A 16,813-nucleotide genomic window follows, 5' to 3' on the forward strand; every position below is an offset into this window, starting at 1 on the left:
TAATTCTTGTTGTTATTGATCAAACTCCAGTGGAACAGAGGCCCATCACAGGCAAATGGGTTTATCTACAGTAGCATTTTTTAGATTATAATCAGTAATAAAAATATTTGTAAATAAATCCCCTCGGATGGCAATTGTATGTGAATCCAATGGTGTTAATGCTGGAGAATGCATTAAGAACCTGCCATATTTAATGTCTATATTTATGCCGAGACAAGAATTTGAATCACAGAATGTTTAGAATATTGAACATTATTTTATTCATTACCTGGCACACACAATCGAGAAAAACTGGCCAAAATAAACTGTCCCTCTGTATTAACAGGTGAAATAATATTTTTTTTCAAGAATCTTAAAACATTTCAAACTAGGAATTGACTAGGATTCTTTTTATAGAGTGTAATAGGAAATAGTTGTGAATTTACCAGTTACATAGATTCAGGGACCCAGAGGTTTTAACCCCAGTGGTAGAACACTAAAGCCATCATACATCCTACCCCATCCCACTGGTATTGACCAGCATAGCACAGTAAAAGGCCCCTTTTGGTAAACATGTCATCGTTTGGAGACAAAAAGTTTGGGAGAAGTGGATTATAGGGAGCTCCAGGAAGTCTACACATTCAGACTAAAATCCCATTGTAAAACATTGTTGCCAATACTACATAAATTGCCATGAAAGAATTTAGCACTCCCTAGGCTAAAAACTTTTACTATTAATGCAAATTAGCCTCAGAACATGCAACAACTAAAACGATTTCACTGTGCATTTTCAGTCTGTTGTTGGGAGTATTTTTGAGGGGTAGGGGGTTAATGATCACTAGTCATTTTCTCAGATAAAAACAACTTTGATTCTTTACATGCAAACAACTTACATGGCAGCCCCACTAATACTCTGCCTTTAGTCCGTCACTCATCCAAATAATGACAATTAGGCTTTTAGAATCCATCGTGAGACACATAGGAAGAGTCAAAACTTCATAAAAGGAATAAAATCTAGACAGTTCTTATAAATAGGATAGGTGCATGTGTGGTAATGGGCAAACTGCTTTTATTACTTACCGAGTGGCATACCAGAGTACCTAGAGCGTATAAATGAAAAGCGTATAAATCACTGCTTTAGGGAGCTTGCCGTCCAATTCAGACATGAGAGAGCACGGGATGACCGTAAACAGTGGGTGGGTGAGGCATAGGGGATGAATAAGGGTTACCGTAGCTAAAGATGAGACATGCTTATGTTATGTGCACATCTCGTTAGTTTCTGGAGTGCTCAGATTCTGCGGAGATGAACGGCACTATAAAACCGTAAGATATATTATTAGTAGTGTTAGTAGTATGTGCACTCACACGCACAGATGAATATATATAGGGGCTTGATCCAGGAGTTCAGGGGGTTGTGTGGGCACATGGGCTGTGATTCTGCAACTACTTAGATCTTCCAACCAAAGCTTCACATACTGTGTTCAACAACCTCAGAGCTCCACTGCCACTCCTTAGAGGGAGGGTTCTGTAGCTGCGCCCCCCAAGTGGTGCAGATGTCTATGGTGCAATGCCATTTGCTCTGGCTTACAGCCGGGAGGAGAATTTTGACCCTATTATCATATTTGCAACGTATTTGGGGGATACTATTTATGTATTTGCAGTTGCCGCTAAAGCTTATTCCAAGTGCCCTATGCATACATACCTTAAACATTTGTAGCTCACTTTGCAATTACTGTTCACACTGATTCCACTGTAATCAAAAAGTAGGTATTCAGCATGATCAACATGTTGTAAGGATCCTATTAACCAAGTATCATTAACGCTAATAGACTTCCTAATTTGTGCACACAATTAGCCCTGCTTTCACCAGCCCCTTACCATAATATAATTATTATTTTTATTTGTTTACCACTAATGAAGTACTCAGTACTATACAAAACATAAATGAAGACATTCCATGTCCCACACATCCTATAGTCTAAAGGGTAGACATATTAGACACAGCATATTAAAAGACCCGGAGAAAGTGTTAACTTAGAATTTTAAATCTTTCTTTCTTTCTTTCCAACCTGAGTTCTTCAGAGTCACAATTCATTATATATTTTTCCTATATGATATAAAGGTGGCCAAATGTATAGGTCCCATTCAAACCATTTATACACATGAAAATACACCTATCGACATGGGCAGTTTCTGGAAGTGTTGCTCACCAAGTTAGCATTCAGATAAACACACACGCATCTCACTCAGTCATCATCACTCAGATACTTTGATGGAGTTCCGTGTTGGCTGAAAATGGTGGGCTGTTAAATGTTTTATCATTGGATATTAAATTAGCATGACGACTTTTTCTTGTTGTGCTGCTTAAAGGAAAGGATCAAAGTTGCTCATTTTCCCAGCACTTGACTCTGAAGTGTAGATTTTTAAAATACGTTTCTAACCCACTAGGTCAGTGGTTCCCAACCTGTGGCCTGGAGGCCAAAAGTGGCCCGCCGCTCCCCTCCCACTGGCTGCAGAAGACCCAAGCGGAGCGCATTGCTGCGTGGCTATAAGACTGGTGCAGGCTCCTTGCTACAGCCAAGGGGACAGGAGATCAGCACTCCCCTCCCCTTGGCTGTAGCAGGGAGCACAGCAAAGCGCTCCGCCTGGGTCCCTAGGCACTGGGTCTCTGCTGGAGCCAGAGGGAGGGGAGCACTGATCTCCCATCCCCCTGGCTGCAGAAGGGAGCCACTGCCTAGGGACCCAGGTGGAATTCATGGGGCTACAGGGCACGTGTGGCTTCCCTGCTGCAGCCAAGGGAACGGGAGATCAGCGAGGAGGGAGGCAGCCTCCTCGCTGAACTCCTTCTGTCTGACTGCAGTGAGGGGACGGGGAGGGCTGCTGGCAGAGGCTGGTGGCCTTTCAGGGTTGTAACAATGATATCTGTGGCTCTTGAGCCAAAAAGGTTGGGAAGCACAGCATTAGGTATTCCAGTGGTAGAGTAGTTTAGCACAGGGACATTGATGAACTACCATGGCTTACAATATATTGCTAACAAACTTTAGTTAGGGCTCCTGATTAATTGGTAAATTACTGCACTCCTTTAAAAGATGCAGGCAGTTGATATTCAGAATGTATTGTTACATACACCACTTTCTGTAACGTTTAATAGAGTCCATGATTTATCTTGTTTGCCTGTGTTAGGCTGCATTTGAGGGAGTGATCTGAAAGACTTTGACCTTCACCTTGCATCCAGAATCCGTCATGAGTGAAAACGTACATCCTGAAAGAGGCAGTGATACATTTCTGAGTTGGCTCAGGCGATGTTGGGTGGACTACGGTGCTGACAAACATCAAGTGTTACCTGAAGTTGAACAGTGCTAGGGGATTCTTTTTCAGCTCCCTAGGCCTCCCCCTAAATTTCTCCCTCCCCTCCCAGTCTAGTAATGAAGAAGCAGTGAGATCACTCAGGTGCAAATCAGCAGGTGTGGTATTTTTCCTCAGTTGACGGTTGGACTCTTTCAGGTTTTAACTGGAATGAACTAGTAATATTTAAAAAGTCAGAGAGTGATTCACTAGTCTGGATTTTTTTTTTAATTTCTGTTTTAGTTTGTTTCACTAGTTTATACAGCTTGACCTTCGCAGTTTCTGACTTGTGAACGGTGTCTTAGTTTAGGGGTCAAAAGCACAATCAGAGTCATTCTGGGTTCCCAATTCCACTATTTAGTCATATTGTTTCAACAGGATTATATCCAGGAAGCCAGAATTAGAGGGCAAAAATAATTGTTAGTGCTGACATTATCAAGTGTCCATTTTGGGTAGGTGGAGTGTTAGACTTGCAGTTTGTTTTCCCCAGACAGCAGGCTAGCATGTTACCATATATTTCATAGTCTCATGCAAAAAAGTCTTTTAAAGGAGGAAAGATGCAGTTGCTGGATCATATTCTGGTCTCATTTACATTTATGTCAATTCAGAGTAATTGGTTATAATGATTCCCTACAATCTGTTGGTCAAAACCCAAGGATCCCACTCACATAGTGAGTCAGATATTGATCTCCATTACAACAGTGTCAATCCAGATTAATTTGGTCAGGTGGGTTACTCCAGATTTAAATCAGTGTAACTGAGCTCAGAATCTGACCTCCTGTGTTGAGCAAGACCCTTGGGTTTTGTGCAGCAAGGGCCAGGTTCTCAGGACAAATATAAATGTCTGACATTGTGAGCTGGGACTGCATTGAATGGGGAAGAGAGATTTGGGGAAGAAACATTCTTTTACCACGTTCTGTTTCAAACACTTGGCTGGCAGGTATCTCAGTGGGTACATGAGAACCCAGGACTTTACTGACTGGAACAAATTGCAAAGCCGTTGTAGGAAACATCTTGGCAAAATGTGATGTTAAAAATATTCTTTCTGCCAAATAATGTCATTCATGATAAAGCACGTTTGAAAAATTACCTATAGCCACCTGTCATCCCTGGAAACCAGCAGTTGCCAATTTCTTTACAGTCCTTTTCTCAGCCTATGAAATGCTGGCTGAGGTACTCATCTCAGGAGAATATTTAAAATGAGGGAGGGTGGAGGGGAAGTCTAATTTCCTATTAGAATAGCATTGCTGCTTCTTCGAGTGCTGGTTCCTATGTGGATTTCAGACGTGGGTACGCATGCGCACCATCCACCGGAGCCGGAACTGTTTAGAGTAGTTTCCGTCGACCTGCGTGCATGCCTTGCACCGTCCATGTGGTATGTCCGAGGTCTTATGTGGCTATGCAGGTGGACGCCCTCTCCGTTTTTTCTTACTGCCACATGGCCAGAGTCGGAACTCTCCTTCACCAGAGCTACGAAGCAAAAAAACAAAAAAAAATTTTTATTAATAGTTCCACGTAGATACGGTCTAATAGCTAGCAGAGTTTCAAGCCTCCCTCCTAGAGGACAAACAAGCGGACTTCAGAGCCCTCATAGAGGAAGGGAAGCTGGTATCCAAGGTCTCCCTCCAGGCAGTAGTAGATGCAGCTGACACAGCAGCATGCTTACTAGCATCCAGGGTAGTGCTCCAAAGAGACTCATGGCTGCAAACATCGGGGTTCCCCAAGGAGCTCCAAACCACCCTAGAAGACCTCCCCTTTGACAACCAGAAGCTCGTTAGTGACAAAACCGATGAGAGCCTTCATTCCCTAAAAGACTCTCGAGCTACGCTTAGGTCATTGAACCTGTGCACTCCAGCCCCTGCCCGATTCCAGAATCATCAAACCTTCTGACCCAGATCCCTCCCCCCCACCCTACCTACCTACCTACCTACCAACCCGACAGTCCACGCCAACAGGAACAATCCCGCTGCCACCAGCGCTTCCAGCGACCACGACACTGTAACGCCTCTACTTCTACCTCCTCCACCTTCCATCGACATCCGAGACAACCCTTTTGACTCCTCCTCAGAGACCTCTCAAATCTTACCCCACCCTTTCCCCAGCCTCCCCATTCGTCTTTGGGGGCCATCTTGCTCTCTTCACTCAAAATTGGAGTAAGATTACTACCAACCAATGGGTATTGGACATCATACATTGGGGATATCTCCTAGAATTCTCTACTCCTTCTCCTCTCACCTGCCTCACAACAACCTTGCAGATCCAACTCAAATACACCTCCTTCAACAGGAAACACACACCCTACTCAAAAAGGGGGCCACAGAGCAAGTCCCAAGACCTTCTCACTGCCATTCGGACGTTGTGGGACCCTCTTGCCAGTCTAGGCATCTGCATCAATGTGCAAGTCCACCCTTGTACCTGCAAGAGAACTCACATTCATAGGAGCATGCTTGAAAGATAAAGACTTTTGATACTTGTGCCATAAATGTGCAGATCAAAAGAGATAGGAAGGTTGACAGACTGGCCTTGGACCTCTCTGTGCCTCAGTTTCCTCACCTCCAGGAACAGCACTTACCTACCTCACAAGAGTATTGTGAGGTTCTTGGATATTAAGATGATGAGCACCATCGAAGAACTAATGAATGAATAAATAAATGTATTTTGCAGTAAAAAGGCTTGAGACTTTGCCCACTGAACAACTTAACACTGAAACATTTTAGAGGCAAGACTTACATGTACAAAACTAAGCCTGACATTTTAGTGACAGCCTTGGAGCTGCTTTGAAAATGCAGCCTTCAATAAAGTGGTCGAGCAAGTCTGAATGTATAAAAACGCCTTCTCCATAACCATGACTTTCTTGGGTGAAATCCTGGCCCCACTGAAGATAATGGAATTTTACCATTGACTTCAAGGGGGCCAGGATTTCACCCCTTGCCTTTTAAAAGAAAATAGTGGGAAAGGGGACAATAGGGAGGCAGTATGAGCTAGTACACATAGCAATGGTCTGAGAGTCAAGAGACCTGGGTTCTAGTTCTGACTCTGCCACTGATCTACTGTGTGACCGTGAGCAAATCACTTCACCTCTCTGCCTCTGAATTCCTCTATCTTTTACTGGCTTGTCTAGTTAGACTATAAGTTGTTTATGGCAGGGACTCTCTCTTTATTGCACAATGCATAGTAAAATGGTGTCCTGAGCAACAGTTAGGGTGCTGAGTCCACAGCTTGTCATGCTGGCCATTACTGTCTCATAGTTTCCTTGTATTCCCCCATCAGTCTGTCTCTATCCATCTGTCATCTCTTGTCTTGTACTTAGAATGTAAGCACCTTAGGATGAAAACTGTTTTTGTTTGTACAGCACCTAGCACAATGGGGTCCTGATCCATGATTCTCTTTCCTAGGCACTACAGTAATACAAATAAATAATAATAATGGATGCTACTGCAATACAAATTATGATTATGTAGCTCTTCTGCCAGTCGGAGTCGGCAGCAACCAGGGCCGGTCTCATTATCTAGGGATTCCTTTTCAACAGTACAACACAAAACCGGCTTGAGCCCCCACCCAGTAACCTGGGACAATTACACATCATCCCTTGGGTTCCTCTAGAGGCAATACTTCCCCTCTCCCAAGCACTGAGCATAGAAAATAAACTTTTAATAAAAGGGGGAAAGTAACCTGGCACTAACTTGGGAAAATGCCACAAGCAGGATTCACAAGCATAAAACCATGAGCAAAACACCCACCCCAGAGTACGTTGGGCAGTTTCCATTTGCCTCGGTTTCTTAAGTCCAGCAACCAGAAGTTCCTTTGGTGCACCCATCTCACAGTTGTTGTCCATAGTCAGTACAGACCCAGAGTGCAGGGGTGCAGCTAGGAGAGGTTGCTAGCACTTTGGAGGACAGTATTAAAATTCAAATCAACCTTAACAAATTGGAGAATTGATCTGAAATCAACACGATGAAATTCAATAAAGACAAGTGCAAAGTACTACACTTAGGAAGGAAAAATCAAACATACAAATACAACATGGGGAATAACTGGGTAGTGAGTAGTACTTCTGAAAACCATCTGGAGGTTAAAGTGGATCACAAATTGAATAGGAGCCAACAGTGGGGTGTATTAAGAGGAGTGTCATATGTAAAACAGGGGAGGTAATTGTACTGCTCTTCTCGACATTCATGAGGCTTCAGCTGGAGTCCTGTCTCCAGTTGTGGGCACTGTGCTTTAGGAGAGATGTGGACAAATTAGAGAGAGTCCAGAGGATAGCTCCCATAAAGCTAAAAGGGTTAGAAAATCTGACCGATGAGGAAAGATTTTAAAAAATTGGTCATTTATAGTCATGAGAAAAGAAGACTGAGGGGACCTGATAACAGTCTTCGAATATGTTAAGGGCTGGTCTAAACAGGATGATGATCAATTGCTCTCTGTGTTCACTGAAGATAAGACAAGATGTAAGGGGCTTAATCTTCAGCAAGGGAGAATTAGGTTGGATATTAGGAAACACTTTCTGGCTATAATGATAAGTAAGTTCTGGAATGGGCTTCCGAAGGAGCCTCTGGAATCCCCATCATTGGAGGTGTTTAGGAACAGGTTACACAGACAGCTGTCAGGGATGGTCTAGGTATATACTTGGTCTTGCCTCAGTTCAGGGGCTGGACTAGACCTCTCAAAGTTCCTCCCAGCCATACATTTCTGTGATTCTTTAATGCCTCCACCAGCATCTGTGGATTTCTTACGGAATTTTGTCATAACTTTAAAAGCAAAAATAATATGTGGCAGATAAAAAAAGGTGTAAGAGGCACAGCTTGTTAAATGATCGATATTCTGTTCTAATCCTTGAGTTACCCTGAGATTCTGGGGAAGCGTTCGGATTTATTTTTTCAGTAGAGGTGCATGCAGCGAGTAAGTCACCATTTAGCACTCATGGTACCCAGCCTGAGGGTTATTATGCAGATTGAATCCCCATGGTGATCAGCATATCTTTGTGCTAGTCAAACAGATGTTGCACGTACAGATGTCTCCTGTAGAAACATCTGTTGGTAACTCCCTATAATTTTGCATTCTTTCCAACAGCCTTTCAGGATTTATGATGCCCAAAGAGAAGTTAAGGTAACAATTTTCCAGAACACCTTTAAAGACCAGTTAGCATCAAAGCATCAGGTCATCAGACTCACTTTGCTTACAAAGAAGGCAGTGTAAGGATTGACATGTAGTGTTTCAGGACTGTCCAAGCTGTGCAGCTCTCTGTCCAGTGGACTCTCAGGAGGGAAAATATCTGCAATACATAAAGAACGAAGATGAATCTGTCTTGCTGAATTTAAATACAACCAGCAGAATCTGCATTTTAAATTCTGAATGGTTTGTAAGTTCCAGCTAAGCACCATTAATTAACAGATGAATAACTAAAGAGAATGTTCAGACTAGCCCAAGCTCCCAAGAACTTCTCTGAAACCTGAGAGCCGTATTCTTCGCTGGCATATATCAACATAGCTCCATTAAAGTCTTACAGCTAGGGAAATTCATGGAGCAATGCCTGTCTATACCAGCTGGGGACCTGGCCTGAGTGCAAACATGTCTCTGTAAGGAGAGCGGGGTAGCGTCAGCATACTGGAATATGGAACCATATAGGCTAGTAGGCCCGTGTACATTTCACAGTTTGGCTTCTGTTACCCAGCACAAAGTTTGCAGCCATTTCTTGGAGGGTCCTGTTGTGAAGGCTTGCAGGTCTCAAACCCAGGCCTATGGGGCCTTCAGCAGTGCCCACACCACGACCACCACCCGACAGTTCTCCAGAGCCAGCACAGGAGTTAGCAGCCCGCTGGCCCACCAGAGGCTCCACTCGTGAAGTTCTTGATGGGAGCAGACACCCGGCCCCACTGATTGGCCTGGATGCCATACGCAAGCCAGGAGAAACAGGAGCTTGTCCAAACACCTGCGTGAACTCCTGACGTGCTGCTGTACTGCACCATGGTTCTGACTTGACCTCTGGCCCTGCTATCTGACCCTGACTCATGCTGGAGACCTGGTGTTGTTCCTTGGTTCCTCATTCCAGCTTGACCCTCGGCATGGCTGGTCTGACTCTGGACTCTGACTGCAGTCCTGACCCTCGGTGTGACTCCTGACACTCATTCCAGCCCAACCTTTGGCCTGACTCCTGACCCCAGCTCCGGCCCCGAACCCTGACTCCAGCTCTGACCGTGGCTTTGGTTCCTGGTGTCTGACCCTGTCTCTGACAACGAGGCCTGACCACCCACATCCTGGTCTCTGCATCTGTCCTTAAAAATCTGACATGAAGGCTCATACGTGATCAGTTCTGCTTTGCTGATGGATCAAATTAAGCCAGTCTAATTTCTGTGTTACTGTGCACCATACTGCACACCAAGGGTTTTGCAGAACTCTTACTGCCTCAGAATAGCCGTGGACTTAAACCTGGCTTCTTTCAGCCTCTGAACTCTGCAGATAACAGGGCTCTCCAGAATGGGGAAGTCAAGTTTAATTATGTATTGAGACGTGCTGGTCCTGTCTTGTTCCATAGGTCATCCAGGCTTCAGTTTGAAAGCACAGCTGTAGGCAGTTGGGAAAAAATTATGACTCTCTTAAAGTTCTGAGATACTGTCGCATCTGCCATGAGCATTTTCTGATATAATTTATGGTTTCTTCCAACTCAGTTTACTGAGTCAGAGGAGCAGGCATTTTTTCTTGATTAAATTAAACAAATCAGTCACCTGACAAAAGTCTTCAAATGAAAGATTGCTGCTAACAAGACCAGATACGTTTTCTTCATAGACCTGATTTTTGTTCCCCTATGAAACTTGAGAAATCGCTTACAGGATGCTTTGGGCTAATTAGATCTTATCAGTGGAAAGACAGAAGTTTCATTCTTTAGTGCATAATTAATGATGCCACAGTGGAAGTTGACTTGAAGTTCATGAACATGCACTGCTCGCTGCTGAGTCGCCGTGAAGCTGAAGAGTTTAAATTAATAAAGTTCCTTATAAGCCTGACACTATCGGACTGGAACAACAACTCTCAACACCTCACCTTCAACCCCCCACATTGAGGATTGTTGAAATCCAGGGAGCATCAACCCTGCAAGAGGTTTGTCAACCAGCCCAGATTCCCTGCCAGGAACTGGCCTCGCTTTCTTTCTCACTTTCACATATGCAGGAAATAAGAACAGCCGGGGGGAAAAATACTTCCACCCTTTCCTAAAATCCTGAAGTGCTTGATCTCTGGAGACAAGATATTATATGTTAGAGACAGAGACGGTATCGTACCTTGGCTCCAGTAACTTTTAGCAGAATTGGGAAGAAGCAGACTGCCGAATGCCTCCTCTTGATCACTCACGGGACTGCTTGAGTTGGAAAAAAATGACTGAAGAAGAATGTCAGGTAACCTCCTGATCAGCCTCATCAAGGACTAGAGACCCCTACCAGGTGTCTTTATTGCTAGGTTACTTCTCCCCAGAAATTCTCTTTCACAGGCTGTCTCTTGTTTAGAGCTATTCCATGTCAATGAGAGAATGCTGGTCAATGACCCCTTTTTGTTCTTTTGCTGCCAGGCTTTAGAATTTCAGCCCGGCGTGGAGGCAAACAGACAACCAGAAGGCAAAGGGGGCTTCTCATTCAAAATAGATTTTGCAGCTTGGTAAAGTTATATACAGAGAACCAGTAATCTCACATAAATTGTACAGATTCCGTAAAACGTGATACCTTGGCTCCAGTGACTTTTTCAGCAGAATTGGAAGGAAGCAGATACCTTTAAACGCCAGCTGCTGAGGGGGTGGGTGGTAAGCAATTAATACGACTTGCTTCCAAGCCAGTCGCCATCACTGATATCATCTTGAATTATCTCATTCGGGACTAGGCCAGTCCCTTAAAAACATAGCCAACAAACTCAATGTGCTGACAGAATTGGCTTAGCTGGGATACCATGAACTTCTGTTTGAAGAAGCACCTTTTTGAGGCAAAGCCTCTACCAGTGACATATGAGGCATTCATCATCGGCACGGGAGCTGTAGATATGGCGAGCTGAGTGGATGGGGGTATACTGTCGAAAGACAAAGGCATTTTAAGAGGAGCATCATCTAGTAGTAGGAGTAGGAGTAGGTAAAAGACAGACTCCGGAGGTCTGGGTTCTGTACCTGGCTCTGTCAGTGATGCAGCAAGTTTTGCAAGTCATTTCACCTCCGTTAAGCCTCAGTTTCCACATCCATGTAGTCACCTGGGCATCTTGTGAGCCTTAATCAGTGCTTGTAAAGCCTTTAGAGCCTCAGAGAAGATGCCCTACAGGTGCAAACTGTTTGTAGCTTTGCTTATAGTAATGTAAGGATCTGATACCTACCAAAAAGTCAAGTCCGGTGTTTGCTGACAATATTTTAAATATAATCAGCACAGTTTGTCACATCTGGCATAAGTGCCTGCAGTAGGAGTTCTGCATCCCACAAGGCTTTCACCCCTGGGGCAGGGCAGACAGTCTTTCCACTGCTGCTCTCCTCTGGAGGCTCTGGTGTGGTGGGGAAGCAGCATGCAGCATTGAGCTGCACCAAGTGAAGCGAACTCAGCACAGCCCCAGGAGCCCAAGCCACACCCTTCTCGAGATCGAGTTTTGCTGCATTGGCTGTCTGTGCATCTCCCATTGGAGAGGTTGCAGCTGCCTTCCGTGCCCTGTGTAGACTTTACCTCCCTGGGGAACCTGTAACAGGGGCTGTGCTGGCAGAATCTGCAATGAGTCTGGCCCACAGAATTTCTCCAACCAAGTGTATACTTACCCGCTCCCCCAGCAAAGGAGCGGAGCAGAGGTGCTGTGGCAATGGGCATGCTCGCGTAGGAGCAGAAGACGAGCAGGGGGAGTATTTATGGGAAGCTTCACTTGGAGTTTAATGTCTCTGCTACTTTTAACAATGTCATCTCTTCTGGTAACAGTACAATATGAATAACAAACCTCCCCCCACCCCCCGTTCGTATGTCATTTGTATCTATTCCTATTTCCTCTTGAAATTCCTCTGTAAAGAAACTATCCAAGTACAGAGCTGAAAATTTCTTCTTAAAATAAGCCAGATGTCCAACCCTACTTTAGCTGCCAAGCCTGAAGAGTTCAAGAAAGATGTTAAAATCTGTCTTCCTGGCTGTGAAAGACTAATTGCATAGCATAGGTGATGATCCCAGTCTCCCAGGAGAAGGAATCAAACTGCTTAGGGCAAAAACTGCTGTTATTTGTCTAAGGAGTGGAGTTGGCAGTGTCTGTGGAAAAAGTTTCATGGCTTGCCCTCCTTGCTGGCTAACAGATGCAGACAGAAACAAACACGCGCGCACACACGAACATTTGTAACTCAGTGACTAAAAATATTAACACACTTTATACGAAAAACCCATTTTTGGTAGGAATAGTCAAAAATATAGCGAGCAAAAAAAAAAAAACCCCTTATGGAGAGAGATGCAGGACTGAGAGACTTGGAGTTGAAACATTCTTATCCCGACACAGAACTCTGTGGCTTTGGACAAGTTATTTAATCTCTTGTTTATCTCAGTCTCTTCATCTGTCCAATGGAGTATTTACTTACCTGACAGAAGTGTTGTGAGAATTAATTTTAATGTTTGTAAAGCACCTTGAAGATTACAGTTGCTACACGTGTCCTAATGATTATTGTTGTATTTTATTGGATGAGTGGCCAGGGCCATCCAGTTGAATATGTACTGGATTTTAATTTCCCAAGCTCTACAAATGCAAATATGCTGGTAACATTATACTACCAGCCTCCACATCAGGAAAACATCATTGAGTGTATAAAACATGGGGAGAGATCAAAATGGCAACCAAGTCTAAAGAAACCTTTCCAATTTGAGTCGTCAATTCCTGGCATGTAAACTGGTCAAATGTTACAAAGGGACACTGTCTGACACCTTAAATGCTAGTTGTAGAGCCCACAAGAAGGGGGGACGGGCTATTCTTTACTTAGTCCTATGTAACATGAAGGAAGCAGTACAAAAAGTAACTATGGTTGAACCCTCAAGAAATAGTGGCCATATTATAATTGTCTCACTGTTTCCTTGTACTCCCCCGTCTGTCTTTATCCAACCGTTTAAAAACCTTAAACATGGCATGGGTGCTACTTTCAGGAAGTAATAATAGAGTCTAGGAAGGCATGCATTCCTCTGAACACAAAGGGACCAGGAAGGCAAGGAATAAACCAATGGGGCAAAATAGCAAAGGCCAAGAGGTTATACAGACCAAACAGAAATCCTTCAGAAAATGGAAATCCAGCCCTAGTGAAGTCAGTAAACAGGAGTGTAAAATACGGCAGGCAGTACATAAGGAGAAAGTGAGAAGGCTAAAGTGGAATTTGAACAAATAACTAAAGGCATAAAAACAAGTAACAAGGAATTCTGTGATTGTATCAGAAACAGGAAACCTCTACAAGAACAGTGCGTCCACTTGGCCACCACAGGGATCAGTTAAAGAATATAAAGACATTGCTACAAATCTAAAGGCTGCTGGGGAAAGCCCTACGCAAGACTCACTCTTTCCTGGAAATACGGGTGTGGGGTTGACATCACTGTAATACCTGAGTGCAGAGCAATTCAGAAGAACTGCTTCACCAGCCCTATTTTCTATGGCTCTAATAATTTGAAGTCAGATTGCATCTAGCCCTTCATTGGTCGGCAAGGAAGGGAGAGAGTGGAAGGCGCCTTCCCCCCAAAACCTCCTTGCACTCTTATGCGGGGACCATTCCTTTCACTGTGCATTCTCTGAGTGGAAGCTCCTGAGGTTTCTAGCAACACAAGCAGGGCAGGAGGTCCATGGTCCACAGCAGGCAGAAACGTACCCTTTCCAAGGACATTGCTGTGGCTGTGTTCCCACAGCACTTAGGTATCATGCCTGGTGCCATGGGGAGCTCCCATTGGCCAGTCCACCAGTGCCTCTACTGTAGGTTGTGGCTAAAAGCAATGGTTTGGTTTTTTATGGTACTTCTGTCCATCAGTCAGTCTCTCTATTTATCCATCTTCATCCCACCTGAAGTGAATTCTTCTTGTGAGCCTCTTAAATGTTGGGTTTGATCAGAACGGCTCATGACCCTGAGACTGGTGGTGCTTGGTGCTACACCAGTAATGCTCAGGAAAGCCAGAGAGGAATCGATAGAGCCTTTGCCATATCCTCCCTACAATACCTCGATGCCTCCCCACCCCCCCGTTTGTTTGTGTGTGGCACTAGCAGAAGTAGGCACCCTGCCAAAGTCTTGCAACCCGTTGTTTCTTTATTTTAAATACAAGGTTCTTCTATTAACTCCAGCTGGGGTGCTGCACTCTACTCGCTACGTTCATTTTATTAACGTTGAGCAGTTTGCAAGTAGGACACTGTAAATCACGAGCGTGGGGCAGGGGGAAAGCCTGTGGGGGGACGCCAATTGCATGACAACAAAGAAAGCACATAAACAGCCCTGCCCTCCAGGCAAATACAAGCCAATACAAGCGATTTCCAGTTGCTCCCAGAGGGCAGGCTAGAGCCAGAGGGACTTGCAGGAATAGATGCGGCTGAATACTTGGGTACCTGATGTTTCTCCTGTATACTAAAACACAGCCTTCTCTATTTTCCCTGTGGTCTTTGTTTGTGGGAGGAAAGGGACAGACCTTTGAGCGCTAGCATTGCCCCCCTCTGCTGCACTCTCTTGTTTCATACTGCGTGATCTCCTGGGACAGGACTTTGACAGACTGTCAGAGTTACGGAGAAGTCCCCATAGCAGCTCAGCCATCGGGGATCCATTAGAGCCACTGGCTCTCTCGGGATCCCTAATGGAAAATGAAGTGGGATTCCAGGCCCTGGAGAAGTTAATGCAGCGTCATCGGGCGCTGTTCATTTTCCATGTACATCCCTATGTGGCTGGTGGGGTGAACTATCTCGCCTTTCTGCCCTTCCCTCCTGCCCTTACACACAGATCCCCAGGCCTTTGGGTTATGTGTACACTGTAGGCCCAGCGTGTGTGGACAGACTCACGCTATCTCCGCTCTAGCTAGCGGACTCGGAATAACAGAGCGGATGTTGCGGCTCAGGCGGCAGCTCGGGTTCTCTCTCCCACCCGTCTCCCTGGATCTGAGCGCCATGGCTAGCCCAAGCCTCCGCTGGAGCTAAAACATCCACCAGCTCGAGCCCAGCTAACACCTGTCTGTCTGCCCGCCCAGGCTGAGAGGTTCGCCCCAAGCTGCAGGACACACATACGTCGGCACAGCCCGCCTGGGTGGACAGATTCAGGGTGGCGGAGTTTGCTCTAGCGCTCGCTGTTCTTTGAAGTTGCAGCTCAGGCTCCGAAGCCAAACCCCACCTCCACCCCCCACTAGCTCCATGGGCTGTGTAGATGGACCCAGAGAGACTCACAGAGGAAGAAGGGGGGAGGAATGGTGCCACCAACGCAGCTGCCTTACTGCATAGCCAGGTGCTGCTCTCTGCACAGAAGGCTGGTGGGTATGATCCAGCCTGGGGACTCAGCAGGGGCGAATACGATCGCTGAAGGACGTTACGCCGTCTGCCGTCGAGTCTCTCATTCACAGTTCGCTGGGCCCTCCGCTCCAGTCACCGGTTTGTGTGGTGGGGGGTGTCTTCCCCAAGCCACGGGGGGCTGCCCTGTGACTCACTGAGGTGTCGCTCTCTTCTCCAGTGTTCCTCGACCTGCGGGAAGGGCCTCCAGTCACGCGTGGTGCAGTGTATGCACAAAGTCACCGGCCGCCACGGCAACGAGTGCCCTGTCCTGTCCAAGCCAGCCGCTTACAGGCAGTGCCACCAGGAGGCTTGCAATGAGAAGATAAACGTCAACACAATTACCTCGCCCAGACTCGGTGAGTGGGGGACACAGAGCCACAGTTCTTGGGGAGGTTAAATAACCAGCCCAAAGCCATCAAACGCCGCAGCATATATCCTGCCAGGTACCTGGAAAACATAGTGCTTGTGCTGAATGTTACAGAAATGAGGTTCCAGATGGCCCACCAGAGACAAAAGCTTAGAGAGCCTGAGGATCTCTGGGTAATTAATGTTCTAGAGTAGACAGATTATTTATTCTTCATGGCGCCACCTTGCCTCAGACCTCCACCAAGCCAGAACTCCTAGAGCCATGTTCCCTGAGGGACCCGGCATATGTGCAGGTAGAGAGAAGAGGGCTGATGGTGTGGGGTGAGGGCATTCACCCACACTTAGTCGTCATTCCGAGCTTCAAACACCTTGTCACATGATGGGTAAGATGGGATAAGTAGAGACTTAGTTGCATTGTGGTTGGTTGAGGTTGGGGAAATGAACTGGAATAGAAAAGCCTGGCAAATGCATCCAGCCCAGGCACAAAATCTTCTCACCTGCCTTTCACGGTCATGAGGGATAATGAATACAGTAATATTTTATTCACCTGTCCAAAAGAAGTATTTCACCATAGCAGTAGAATTTTCCCATGTTGTAGCTTTTTGCAACGGTCGCTCTTTTTTGTGGGAAGATTTGCTGATTTAAGAATGGGACT

At 45.5% G+C, this 16,813-nt stretch overlaps 1 protein-coding gene across 4 annotated transcripts in view; it reads left to right on the top strand.

The window, feature by feature from the left end:
- ADAMTS17 (ADAM metallopeptidase with thrombospondin type 1 motif 17) overlaps positions 1-16,813 on the top strand; it is a 251,693-nt gene that overhangs the window by 228,623 nt on the left and 6,257 nt on the right. For all 4 annotated transcript variants that reach the window (XM_067555596.1, XM_067555598.1, XM_067555597.1 and 1 more), the window contains one exon: positions 15,971-16,148. In XM_067555596.1, the coding sequence (XP_067411697.1) occupies positions 15,971-16,148 (178 nt within the window). The remainder of the gene's footprint in view (positions 1-15,970; positions 16,149-16,813) is intronic.

The sequence above is a fragment of the Emydura macquarii genome, unplaced genomic scaffold (assembly GCF_026122565.2).
Source record: "Emydura macquarii macquarii isolate MOO-44397 ecotype Brisbane River unplaced genomic scaffold, CSIRO-AGI_Emac_v2 contig_1644, whole genome shotgun sequence".
Classification (NCBI taxonomy): Eukaryota; Metazoa; Chordata; order Testudines; family Chelidae; genus Emydura; species Emydura macquarii.